Below are 14,504 nucleotides of genomic sequence, written 5' to 3'. Positions count from 1 at the left end.
CAGCAATTTCACTCCTAGGCATATACTCAAGAGAAATGGAAACATTTCCACAACTACTTTCACACCAATGCCTATAGCAATATTATTCCTATTAGGAAAAAAATGGAAACCAGATTAATGTTTGTCAAGTAAAGAATGGATAAATATGTGGTATATCAATACAATAGAATAATTTTGGCAATAAAAAAATGAAGTACCAATGACACATACTATAATATGCGTACACGTTGAACACATCATGCTCAATGATACAAACCTGTCACAAAAGACTACCTATTATATGATTCTTTTATATAGCAAAGCAATAGCAGGCAAATTTATAGAGACAGAAAGTCAATTAATGGCTTCCTGAATTAAGGTGAGAGAGTGTGGGGGATTATGACTAAGTAATGCAGAATTTTTTTTTTGTAGTAATAAAAATGTTTTGAAATTGGTTGTGGTAATGGATGTGTAACTCTGTGAATATTCTAGAAACCATTGAGTTATACAGTTTAAAAGGGTTCATTTTATGTTGTGTGAATTGTATATCAATGAAGCTGTTAAAATTTTTAATTTTTAAGACCCTCTGAAAGAAAAACAGAACGTGATTTTACTTTACATGGCACTATTTTCAAATGTGAAGTATTCTTAATCTCTAATATATTCATGGTTTTTTTCATGAATACATCAAAACATTTCCTAAATGTATGTATAATCTCTTCGTACACTTTTAAAGTGAGGATAATTGGTACTTTTGATCTACTTACGAATATGTTAAAAAAACTTTATTGTTATGAAGATGGATTCATTTTCTTAGAGTTATATTCTAATTTCATTTAACACAGTCATATCTACCTTTATGATTCCAGAAGTATTACGGATATATATTTTTTTTATGTTGTTTCCTGAGCTTAGGTGTTTATCACAATGGAATATTCTGGGTGGAGGTAGAACAAGAGTCATCCTCAGCTGTAGATCACGTACGTTACTTGAAGAGAGCCTAAACCTGGCTGTTGAAATTCCAAGAATTATTCTTTTACTGTAAGTTCTATAAGTGTTTTTGAAACTTGAGCAGAGGTATTATATTGACAAAATAATCAATGTGCAATTATACATTTTTCTTTCTTTCTTTTTTCCTAAACTATCACACATATCAAGTCATTCCAATGACTTGATAGTGTAAGTAAGGCAAAAGCAAATGAAAAAGCAAGTCTCCCAATTAGAAGGAGAACCAAATGCCCTTGACTCAAGGATGAGGCATAAGTGTTCTGTGATGCCACTTTTCCATCACCATGCCAGAATTACAGTAAGGAGGAAGGCATACGACTTATTCATGCTATCTGATAATGAGAAATTATATCTAATACACTCCACTTACTCTCCTAGATCCTGATATCAAAAATAAAGATTATGAGAGCCCTGCTCTTAAGGAAATTTCAGTATGTCTTCTTGTACAAGTGACATCTTTTACTGTGATACATAAAGTAGTTTACCAATTTCGGAAGCAGTGACTGTGATGTTGTACCATGGAGTTTCTTCTCTGTCGAGAACCTTTGTAGTCCTAATGGTCCCAGTATTGGCATCAATGTTGAAAAATCTGTCGTCTTCAACATTGTAGTTGATGAAGTATCTAGAGAAAAAAAGAGAAGTTTTTACTTGATGTTATAATGAAGAAAATACAACTGAACCAAGGAAAGTATTATATCTAAATACATTAAAATATTCAAATATACTTTTAAATTCTATATTTGATTACATGGCAACTTTATATTTTTATAGAACTTATATCAATTATTCTTATCTGTCAGTCTTTAATTCTAAGTTCAATTACTAATTCAAAGAATAATTTTATAAGGTCTTACCAAATTCCATGAATAAAAGTAGATAGCAGAAACAGCAATTAATAGTGGAGAGACCAAAAGAACTCACCTCTTGGAAGCCTATAATATGTTTAATGAAAAAAAAATTAAACCTATAATAAGACTTCTTGTTGCTATTCTTCAAAAAAAATTAGAATCCTTGAAGTCAGAGATGAATTTATCTTGAAATTTCATTGTAGCTAAGGTTTAAAGATAATATAAAATGAAAAACAAAACATTTACATTTATTAACATTGTACCTCCATCACAGTTCAACTAAACCCTCATTTAGGCAAAGAATGAGATAAAAAAATAAATAAAGATAGGTTGAATTATAGGCCACAAATTATTTTCCCTCTTCAATTCACGTAATTTTGTAGAGTTCTCTTATATTGGGTTAGATTTCAGCTTACTTTTGTAATCAAATGAGCTGAAAGTGATGGTGTCTGTCTTCTTTCTGGGCCTAGGTTTCGTGAGACTTTGTATGTTTCCTTGTATCCTATGCCACTGCCACAAGAAAAGCATGATTGGGCTACTTAACTTGTCCTAGCAGGAGGAAGGGAAACACACGGGGCAAAGTTGTCCCAATTAAGGTTCCCAACCTAGCGTAGATCAATCTAGTAAATGTGCAGATGCACGATTGAGTGCCCCAGAGATAAACAGAGCTGGCATCAAAAGCTAGCCTAATTCAGCTAGCCTTCAGCTAACCCACCGACACATACAGTGTAGTTAGACATAGCTTTTTTTAAGACCCCTGAGTTTTGGAGTTATGTGTTATTTAGCAACAGCTGATTAACATGTCTCTGAATATATACTATTAAACAATTATCATATGTTCTAGAAAAGCTTCAGACTATTTCTTCAACTATTTAAGGAGAGAAATATTCTCTCCTAAAGCCTCTAATGCTTTTTTCTCTTTTTAAATCTAAGCTTAAGTAATATTTTATCTAGACCTGAAAGATGAAATGAACTGACTAATTATGTGAGAAGTGCTAGGGAAGAATATATGAAACAGAGAAAACCAAGATGCAAAGATCGAAATTAAAGAAACAGTTTGAATTGGTTAGAAAACAAATCTATGTCAACGTGGCTAAGGAGACTGAACGACATGAATCTCCAAGAGTTAGGACAAGGTAGAACAAGGTATCTTTTGTGAAAGCAATGGCAAGAATTTCAAATTCAAGAAAATAAAAACAGATTTATTAATGCTCTGAAAAATAACAGTGGCTACTTTTTATCATAGACTGTAGAAAGTTGAAAACAATTTATAAAAAAAATTATTTGTCAACTTGGACAAAGATGGAAAGATAGAAGATGATGGAAAAAAGTGTACAACATACTGTTATATATGAAATGAAATTCATAGACTTCTTGTTGCAGTGGCATTAGTAAAGCAATTAAATCACAGGTGACTCCATTTCCACATGTGTTTGACCTACTATTTAATGGATAGGCCCCTTTACTGAGGTGGATAAAAAGAGCTGGGGAAAGGTAGTTTGGGAAAAATTAATGATTATGCCTTAAATGCCCATTAGATACCCATGTGGAATAAAAAGCAAAAGTCAAATATGGGTATGGAATTCAATTGTCCTTTCTAAACAGGAAATATAACTTTGAGATGATATATCAGCATAAAGCTAAGGTAATGGGAATGGTATAATCTCATCTGGAACAGAATTATAAGAGAAAAGAAATAAAAGATTGAGCACTAAAGTACACAACCTATTGAGTATAGAACAGGTCAGTATCTGTTCGGAGATGGTGACAGCCAAAGGAGAGAGGGAAAACTGGGAAGGGGAGTGGCATGCAGCCAAGAAATGGCTTACCAGGAAGGAAGGAGCTAACAACTGGGGTGAATTCTGTTAGGAGGTTGATTGAGGTTAGTGAGGGTTAATTGGATTTGGCAAGATGGACAGTATTATTGATAGTTAACTTGTCAAGAATAACATCAGAAAATATATCAAAGGATTGGAGATTTATTACAGTGGCTTCAAGAGTATATTGAATGTGAAGATAAAAAGACCATGAGTTAAGACAATTGATTGATATCTTTTCCTGAATGAACAGCAGAAACAAAAGCATTTTGTGTCATCAGAAAAGTGGGTTCAACAAATTATTTTCTTTTATATGGGAAATAAGAAGCATTGTCTTTGCTGAAAGAAATGATGCTTTTGAAAAAGGGGACTATCAAAAATTGTAAAACTCATGAGAAGATGAAAATAATTGGATTCCGGGGAACAGATATAGAAATTTCCCATTGAAAGTAACAGGGATGCTTCTTCCATTTTAGTATGAGGAAAAGATGAAAAGCTGGGTAGAAATATAGGGTAGGTGTGGTGATGTAAATATTACAAAATTCATCATACTTTCTAGAACAGAGTGTAAGTGGAATTGCAATACAACCAACCCCATGCCTGTCATAGGCATAAGGTGTTAGAAGGGTATGCAGAGCATACTGCTAAGGTGTGAAATCTTCTAACCTCCTGTGGATAGGCATGAACACACATGGCAGAAGATATTAATAGCAGCATGGAGAATGAAACTACGGAGCAAGGAGCATGCCAAGAAATCTAACTTATCAGTAAAAAACACATAAAAAGAGATAGATTGTATCACTTGGAACAGTGTGATCAAAACAAGGAACTGACCATGTACATTAAATTTTCTAATAATAAGTATATGTTAATTGAAAAAAGTTTAACATAAAAAAGAAATTTAAACAAGAAAAGGTACAACTCTAAAGTAAATCTTATTCTGAGACACAAAAACCAGATGCTACAGAATAGTGGGAAATCTGTATGTCACTGCGGTTCCCAAAGCATAAAGCCATGCTACAGTAAAACCATTGTACTTAATTCAAATTGAGTCTATACTAGAAAAGAAACAAAACCCTTCTTATAATATCCCTTTCCCAGAGGAAAAATGCTGAGGATGAGGGTTGAACTGGTTAGGAAATGACAGATGTCTTGTCATGTGGAAAGGACAGCATCCTTTAACATGTAGCCAGTAGGCTTTCTGGCTATTTTATTATCTAATGTTAACCTGTCTTTAAGAAATTGTCCATTTTTGGTTACTGTAAGAAAATCAGCTTCTGTATCTGAAATTTGGAGGATTCAAATTTGGAACTTATTATTCAGCTTCAAAGTTGCCTGCAGCAACTATCAGAAAAGCTCAGATTATAGTGCTATAGATCCCTATGAAATATGGCAGAGCATGTCTCATTTTAGAAATTAGATCACCTTACAACTGTCAGTCTGGAAGAAAATAGGTTTTGTTTTGTTTTGTTTTCTGAAAATATGTAGTCTTTTTGCCAGAGCAATCTCCTCTTTTTTAGCCACTTCACACTGGGCTTTCTAACATAAGTGCTAATATCAGTGGCTTAATATTTTTAGAGTTAAACATTTTAATTGATATAGTTTTAAATTATGTTTATATATTAGAAAAGTGGTAAGCATACTGCTAGGCATGCATCTTTAGACTCATGTTATTTGCTTCTGAGTTTCCTAAGCTATCTAGCTCTCTAGGGAAATCAACATCCTAAGGGTTAGATTGTGGGCGATGCTTGGATCCAAAGAGTCTTATTCATGAAGTTGCAATTGAATTTTGACTCAAGTAGAACTAAATAGTTCTGCGTAACCACCTTTGGCTTTCTGCCCAGACATGGAAATAAAAACTCAGAAGTAAGTAAAGTGGAAATGTGAGAAAAGAGAAACTATTCAAGACTATTTTGAAGATTAAATGTAGAATCATTCAATGCTAATTATTTAGAATTAAGAAGTGGCATGGGTCCATAAAACTATTAATCAAACAATTAAAAAGAGATGAGACTATTCTCAGTGAATTACTTTTCAAATAATTTTTATAATAAAATCTGCTTCATAAGTAAAAAAATCTTAATACTTTATGAATGTATATATCAATATTTAGATTTTTTTTACAAATAATTTAACATTTTCAGAAATATTTAGAAAATACAAAATCAAGTAACCATTTGCCTAGGTGACATAGGTCCTAAAAGAGGACTAATCATAAAACCCGTGGAATTGGGATTTTAAATTAAAAAAAAAAATTCTAGGTTACAGCTACCAAAAATGAACCAGAATAAATTGAGGCTAGAAGATTTATAGCCATATAAGACATTTTAAACAATTTCTTCAAATTCTAAGTTGGCCATTAATATAAACCTTTGAGTATTGCCATATGTGTGAGGCAGAGAGGAAATACTTAAATGCGTATATGAGTTATTTAACAAAGCTACCTAGTAAGAGGTAAGAAAATCTAACATTTATGGAGCACTTGCAGTATACTACATGGGGTTCTAAGTGCTTTATAAATATTAGTTCATTAAACACTCAAAATAGCTGCATGAGGTAAGTACTATTACTAGCTCCCTTTTGCAAATGAAGAAACGAAGGGACAGAGTAATAGAGAATTTGTCCAACATTAAGGAGACAGTGCAACAGATTAAAATACAATCTAGGTCTACTGAGTAATATTTATCAGCTTTTTTTTTTTTTTATGAAGTGTCGCTCTTGTTGCCCAGGCTGGAGTGCAATGGCACAATCTCAGCTGACTGCAACCTCTGCCTCCCGGGTTCAAACAATTCTCTTGCCTCAGCCTCCCGAGTAGCTGGACTACAGGCGTTTGCCACCATGCCTGGCTAATCTTTGTAGTTTTGGTAGAGACGGGGTTTCACCATGTTGGCCAGGGTGGTCTCTAACTCCTGCCCTCAGGTGATCCGCCTGCCTCGGCCTCCCAAAGTGCTGGGATAGGCGTGAACTACTGCTCCTGGCCAGCTTCTTTGTTTTTAAAAGGAGAAAATTTTAAAGGGGGGATAATATTGTTTGAATGTTTTTCCTTTCTGAATCTCATATTAAAAGCTAATTCCCAGTGTTGGAGGTGAGGCCAGGTGGGAGGTGACTGGATTATGGGGGTGGATCCCTCATGAACGGTTTGGTCCCATCCACTTGGTGTTAAGTGAATTCTCACTCTCAGTAGTTCATGCAAAATCTAATTGTTTAAAAGCCTGGGACTTCTTCTCACTCCTGCTCCCACTCTCACCATGTGACATGCTGGCTCCCCTTCACCTTCTGCCATGACTGTAAGTTCTCTGAGGCCAGAAGCAGATGCTGGCACCATGCTTCCTGCACACCCTGCAGAACTATGAGCCAATTAAACCTCTTTTCTTTATAAATGACCCAGCTTCAGGTATTTTTATAGCAACACAAGCACAAACTAATACAATCTTTATCCATTCATTCAAAAATACTCTCATTTGAAAGAGTACAGAAAAAGAATGAAAGATATATATTAAAAAAGAGAGAATATGTCAAATAGTTTACTTTGGGAAAAGAAGAAAATAAAGAAAGAAGAAAGGAAGAAAAATGAAGGGAGGGAGAGAGGGAAGGAAGGAAGGAAGGGAGGGAGGGAAAGAAGAAAAGAGAAAGAAAGAAGAAAGAAAGAGAGAAAGGAAGAAAGGAAGGAAGGAAGAGAGAAAGAGAGAAAAGAAATAGAAAGAAAGAAAGAAAGGGAGGGAGGGAGGGACAGGTAACTGATTATAATGATGGATGCCAGAGAGTTTAATGAAGAGATCAGAGTATAAAATTCCAAGGCATAAAAGCTTCATGAAGGACATGGTATTTGATCAGTCCTGAAAGAGGAAAAACAGTTAAATAGAGATATGTGCACCAGAGATCATCCAGAGTATGGAATTTGATGATTTCATATGACATATTAGAGAAAAACAGAGAGAAAGAAAGATCTTAGATCTGGTTTGGAATTCCTTAAGAGGTGACATAGCATTTTGGAGACTAGTGCTTTCTGGTATTGGCTGCTAGACTAGAAAGAGAGAGAAAAAAAAAAGAAAGAAAAAAGCTTCATGTAGTAGATAGGAAAGGAACCACACATCAGCATTCCAGTAAACATGGCTGCCCTTATTCACCATGTTAGACTTTAGTAGTAAACTCTTTTTATTATTATTATTATACTTTAAGTTTTAGTGTACATGTGCACAATGTGCAGGTTTGTTACATATGTATACATGTGCCATGTTGGTGTGCTGCACCCATTAACTCGTCATTTAGCATTAGGTATATCTCCTAATGCTATCCCTCCCCACTCCCCCCACCCCACAACAGTCCCCGGTGTGTGATGTTCCCCTTCCTGTGTCCATGTGTTCTCATTGCTCAATTCCAACCTATGAGTGAGAACATGCAGTGTTTGGTTTTTCATCCTTGCGATGGCTTGCTGAGAATGATGGTTTCCAGCTTCATCCATGTCCCTACAAAGGACATGAACTCATCATTTTTTATGGCTGCATAGTATTCCATGGTGTATATGTGCCACATTTTCTTAATCCAGTCTATCATTGTTGGACATTTGGGTTGGTTCCAAGTCTTTGCTGTTGTGAATAGTGCCGCAATAAACATATGTGTGCATGTGTCTTTATAGCAGCATGATTTATAATCCTTTGGGTATATACCCAGTAATGGGATGGCTGGGTCAAATGGTATTTCTAGTTCTAGATCCCTGAGGAATCGCCACACTGACTTCCACAATGGTTGAACTAGTTTACAGTCCCACCAACAGTGTAAAAGTGTTCCTGTTTCTCCACATGCTCTCCAGCACCTGTTGTTTTCTGACTTTTTAATGATTGCCATTCTAACTGGTGTGAGATGAGGATTGACTAAACTGTAAGACCCAGTATAGCAAATGAAAGAATATAATTATTATCTTTCTAGATGAAAGGAGTACAGATACTTGGTAGAGAAAGATAATCTCTGTAAAATTTTGAAGATGAGAATGCATAGATTGGGAAAAATGTCAAGGATGTTTGGATTGTAAGAGCACAGACTTTTAAAGATAAATGAAGAAGCAAGAAGAATTACGGTGAGGGATGGGCCGCTTACCAAGGACAAATTTCCCAGTTTTCAGATATCAGAGGTAGTAACTTCTTTGAAGACACTGAAAAACACCTACATTCTTTCTCTCTGTGTACAATAAGTCACAGATTCTTAGCCTTGTTTATTTAGAATGTAAAGATCAATTCCAGGAAAATTATTTCTAAAATAGACTGAGCATATATGTGAAAATTATATCAAGCCATAGTAAGATAATCACTCCAGGTTTGAAACCAAGCAAACCTGTTAATCACAGCTGTATCACTTAGCATTGTGACCTTAAGAGATTTAGTCTCTCTGAGCTGTCTCCATGAGCGAAATGGAGAACCATTTACATAATAATTTTCTTGTGATGATTAAGTGAAGTGATATGTGAAAATCACTTATGCTTGAGGGTTAAATGATAGGCCTTCATAGAAAACAGCTATCACTTGTTTTAAGGCTTCTCAGGAAGACGTTTTTCTCCCTTTCTTTCTTGGGAAGCTTCAGTCTATTTTGATAAGAAGTTCATAAATTGTAAGTACTGGTTGTTTCTTTCTCCTATGACTGCACTATAAACACAGTGGGATATGAATAGGGTTACTACTGAATAAACAAGAGTCTCTATATAAATAGCCAGAACTTCAGCCTGTTTCTGAAAATTTTCTGTCAGAAAATTAATTTTTAATTTACTGTTTAATTCACATACAGCAATTTTTATTTGGAAGGTGTATGAGACTAAAGCTCTTTAACTTCTACCAATAATAACACAGATGTATTGCTTGGCCTCACAAGTGAATGAATAAGCCAACCAATCAATCAACAGTTATAATGGAGACTCTGATAATATTTCATGCAACTGATAGTAGTCTTTCACTTCTTTTGTAAATATGTTGGTAGCACTAATCATGCCAAGAAATCGTGTCTTACCTATCCAGGCCAGTATGTTTTCATATCTAGATAAGATATTTATAGATTCTTAATGTCATCCTTCATATGGATTTCTAATATTATGTTTAAAATTGGTTAGATTTATTCGGGAAATAATTGTTTTCTCTTTATGGTGTGTAGTTGGCTTATTCCCACTTTCATTGAGTAATATTTAAACATTGAACAAAGAACAAATAAATTTGCGCCTCACTCAAAACTTCATAGAACCATAGTTCTGGAAATAATTTTAAGATGTAATACAATTATTGACTGTGAAAGCCCATCTTTTAGACTTCAGTTTAAATCTATGAAAAAAAGCAAAGCAACTACTTCGTGGTGTATCTTGTTAATATCCTGTACTAATCTACAAGCATATGTGGTCAAAAGGGTTAATATGAGGGAGAAAACGTTGAAATAGACTCAACGGCTACTCTTATAATTGTGACATATAATTCAAACCCTATCACCACTACATGTTCACTATATTATGTGTGAAATAAGCATCAAAATGGTATCTTCACTAAACACTACTGTGAAAGTTGTATGATCAATGATCAATAAGATGTCTCCTAGTTATAAATTAGAGAAAGTACAATTAAGTTACTGACAGCTCAAATTTGCTCAGTGGTCTTTATTAGCCCTCTAACTGGACAAGTCCCATAGGCAAACCTTAACTAATTTTACACTGACAGATAAATGGATCCATTCATGCCTTACCCAGTACAGGAGATCTTGCCAAGTTCCCAATACAACTTATAAATACTGGCTATAATTTTTTATTTCTACGCTGCTCTTTGTTCTATCATTCAACTTCTGCACCATTTCATACCTCTAGTAAATATGTTTTAAAGCAATGATGAAAGTAAAAAGAAAATGCATTATATTGAAGTGAGATGAAAATTTATTATTCAAATTAGTACTTTAGGGACCAAAAAACAGACAGAAAATTTATGACCATAGTAAAAATTCAATCTCAATAATGATTACTTTTACTCAAATATTTTCTTCCACAGAAACTACTTTAAACAAACTATGCAGGTCATCATTTGGCACTCAGCGTCCCTTTGATTAGGTATACATTCGTGATAATCAATACTCATATTAAAGTGTATTAGAAATGTTATTTTTCATTTCAATAACAGCTCTTCAGTCCTCAGTGGCACTTATTTTCATTATATTCTGTCCATTTCACCACAAGAAATTAATTTAAAACTTATGTAACAGAAATCTATTTTTACAGTGACCTACTTAGAGAAATATCATCTGACCTGCACATTGTGAACATGTACCCTAAAACTTAAAGTATAATAATAAAATTTAAAAAATAAATAAATAAAGTATAGAAAACCTCTTTCAGTTGTCACTTTGTAAATATTTGCAGGTACAAGACATGAATGGTAAAGCAAATGTATTTAAGATTTTGTCACCCAAGTAGTTGTTTTGTAAGTTTTGTTGAGAATAATCAATAGTTGGGATAAAGTTTAATCAATACATACCCTGTGAGATATTACCACAACTTGGTCTCATAATTTTTTTTTTTTTTTTTTTGAGACACAGGGTATTGCTCTGTCACCCAGTCTGGACTGCAGCAGCAGGAACACGCCTCATTGCAGCCTTTGCCTCCTGGGCTCAAGCGATCCTCCCAACTCAGCCTCTGAAGAAGCTGGGACTATAGGTGTATGCCACACTAATTTTTGTATTTGCTTGTAGAGACAGTGTTTTGTCATGTTGCCCAGGCTGGTATTGAACTCCTGAGCTCAAATGATCCTCTCGCCTCGACCTTCCAAAGTGCTAAAATTACAGGTGTGAACCAAAACGCCTGACCTTGGACTCACCTTTAGCTTAACAAAAAGTCACTTTTAGTGACTGAAGTATAGCTTAGATTCACTTTACAAATTATGATTCCCTTTGTTAACATTGGGAATGCAATTTAATACACAAGCCATGCATTGAGAAAATAATCTTTCTAAAAAAAAGAAGGTATAATTTCTCACATAAAGTGAGTATTGTGCTTATGTGCTTAATAGGATGGACAGCACACATGGCACCTATTAGATATTTGCGGATGCTTTTTAACCTCCTGAATCAAAACTTCCATCCAATGAAGCAAAATTAAGCTAAACCTCTGCACATGCAATTATAATGTTTCTTCCTGGTATTTATGACTCTAAGTAAGTGAGATATCAGAAATTGCATTAATCTTGAGTTCTAGAAATGCTACAAAACCTTTTCAGAATTTTTTTATTCAGAACCAGCCTGACCAACATGGCCAAACTCTGTCTCTACTAAAAATCCAAAAATTAGCCAAGCATGGTGGCACATGCCTGTAGTCCCAGATACTTGGAAGACTGAGGCAGGAGAATCCCTTGAACTCTGGAGGAGGTGGTTGCAGTGAGCCAAGATCACGCCACTGCACTCCAGGATGGGCAAGAAGAGCATAACTTCATCTCAAAAAAAAAAAAAGACAAATTTTGTTTTTTTGTAAAATTCGCATGAAATACATAAGCTATTTGGATGTTATTCCCCTATTAGTAGTATCTATAGAGTATCACTAAGCTAGGGCTAATGTACTTATTCTAATTATGCACACCTTCCCAGAACACAGGTTCCCTTCCTGGGGCTAAGCCTGGTTTGGTCACAAGATGGTGACATTAGGCTGTTAGATAAATTTTAACCAGAAATTGAAGATTTTTAGAGGTCTTCTATATCTTTAATGAAACATGAAAAAGTGACCACATTCTTGTCCAGTGTCAATTATTAATTAATAATTCAATTATTTTAGACTTCAGGTTGAATCTAAGGGGGAAAAAAAGCAACTTTGTGGTATGTCAAATTAACACTTTGGAACAATCAACAAGCACATGTGTCCAAAAAGTTACTATAATGGAGGAAATGTTCAAATAGATCCAAAATCTACTCTAATATAATAACTGTGACACAACATTATAATACCCTTATCATTGTATATTCACTTTATCCTGTGTGAAATAAGCATCAAAATTGTACTTATACCAAATGGTACTTCAGATGTATGACTAGAGCCAGGGAAAATGGTGGAGAGGAGGCAGGACTAACTTGCAGCTCCCACACGGACCAACAGAGCAGCATGTGGAGACCCACACTGTGAACTTTTGCTCCAAGAACTACCACAGGAACATACCAGGAAAGCCAAAAGAATCCACAGACCCTTTGGAAGAGCTGCAGGCTCCGTGGGATAGCTGAGGAATTGTGAGTTGGCGTACTTTCTCAGCTGGGAGGCTTGTAGCCTGGGGCAAGTTCTTAGCTGTTACCAGCTTCCTGGAAATAAACTTGGTGATGTTGGGTGGGACATGAGGGGAGTGAGACCAGCTGTTTGGGCTGTGGGCTGCATGGGAACAAGGTAAGGCCTGGGGCTGCTGGCTTTTCCCCCACTTCCCTGGTGAGCTATGTGATGCAGCAGAGAAAGCCATAATCCCCCTGGGAATATAACTCCATTGGCCTGGGAACCACACCCCCATCCTCCACAGCAGCCACAGCAAGACCTGCCAAGAGTCTGAGCTCAGAAAAGCCTAACAGTGCCCCCCATCTGAGGGTCTTTCTGTACCTACCCTGGTAGCCCAGGACAAAGTACATAATCTCTTGGGAGCCGTATGGCTCTGTTGACTGCCTGATCCTCCCTATACAATCGCAACTGATGTGCTCTTGAAAACACCACCTCCTGGCTGGAGGCCAACCAACACAAAACCAGCACACTTAACAAAAATGCAACCAAGGACCCTCACAGAGTCCACTTCACTCCCCTGCTACCTATAATGGAGTAGGTGCTGGTATCCACAGCTGAGAGACCTGAAGATGGGTTATATGACAGGACTTTTTGAAGACACTCTCCAGTATCAGCCCAGAGCCTGGTAGCTCCACTGGGTGGCTAGAGCTAGAGGAGAAATACCAATAATTGAAGTTTGACTCTCAGGCAGCCCCATCCCTAGAGGAAAGGGAAGAACACCACATCAAGGAAACATCCTGTGGGAGAAAAGAATCTGAAGAACAGCCTGAGTCACACATCTTCCCTCTGACATAGTCTACCCAAATGAGAAGAGACCAGAAAAATAATTCTGATAACATGGCAAAATAAGGTTCTTTAACACCACAAACAGATCACACTAGATTATCAGCAATGGATCCAAACCAAGACTAAATCTCTGAATTGCCAGAAAAAGATTTCAGAAGATTGATTATTAAGGCAACCAAGGAAGCACTAGAGAAAGGTGAAGTTCAACTTAAAGAAATCCAAAAAAAGATACAGGATATGAATGGAAAAATCTCCAGTGAATAGATGGCATAAATAAAAAACAATCACAACTTCTGGAAATCAATGACATACTTAGGGAAATGCAAAATGCACTGGAAAGTCTCAGCAATGGAATTGAACAAATAGAAGAAAAAACTTTAGAACTTGAACACAAGGCTTTCAAATTAATCCAATCCAACTAAGAAAAAGAAAAAAAAAATTTAAAAAATGAGCAAAGCCTCCAAGAAGTTTGGAATTATATTAAATGAACAAACCTAAAAATAATTGGTGCTCCCAAGGAAGAAGAGAAATATAAGAGTTTGGAAAACATATTTGAGGGAATAATTGCAGGAAACTTCCCCAGCTTTCTTAGAGATCTAGACATTCAAATACAAGAAGCTCAAAGAACACCTGGGAAATTAATCACAAAAAGATAATCTCCTAGGCACATAGTCATCAGGTTATCTAATGTCAAGATGAAGGAAAGAATCTCAAGAAATGTGTGGAAAAACAAACAAACAAAAACACCAGGTAATCTATAAATGAAAACATATCAGATTAACAGATTTCTCAGGAGAAATCCTACAAGCT

At 35.6% G+C, this 14,504-nt stretch overlaps 1 protein-coding gene across 6 annotated transcripts in view; it reads right to left on the bottom strand.

Annotated features, from left to right (window-relative positions):
• The window catches only part of CDH18 (cadherin 18), a 1,104,389-nt gene that overhangs the window by 69,810 nt on the left and 1,020,075 nt on the right, over positions 1-14,504 (bottom strand). For all 6 annotated transcript variants that reach the window (XM_055367740.2, XM_055367737.2, XM_019013683.4 and 3 more), the window contains one exon: positions 1,473-1,609. In XM_055367740.2, coding sequence (XP_055223715.1) covers positions 1,473-1,609 — 137 coding nt within the window. The remainder of the gene's footprint in view (positions 1-1,472; positions 1,610-14,504) is intronic.

Source organism: Gorilla gorilla, chromosome 19 (genome assembly GCF_029281585.2).
Source record: "Gorilla gorilla gorilla isolate KB3781 chromosome 19, NHGRI_mGorGor1-v2.1_pri, whole genome shotgun sequence".
NCBI lineage: Eukaryota > Metazoa > Chordata > Mammalia > Primates > Hominidae > Gorilla > Gorilla gorilla.
The sequence above is the reverse complement of the archived record's forward strand: the minus strand, read 5'-3'. Positions and strand labels throughout refer to the sequence as shown.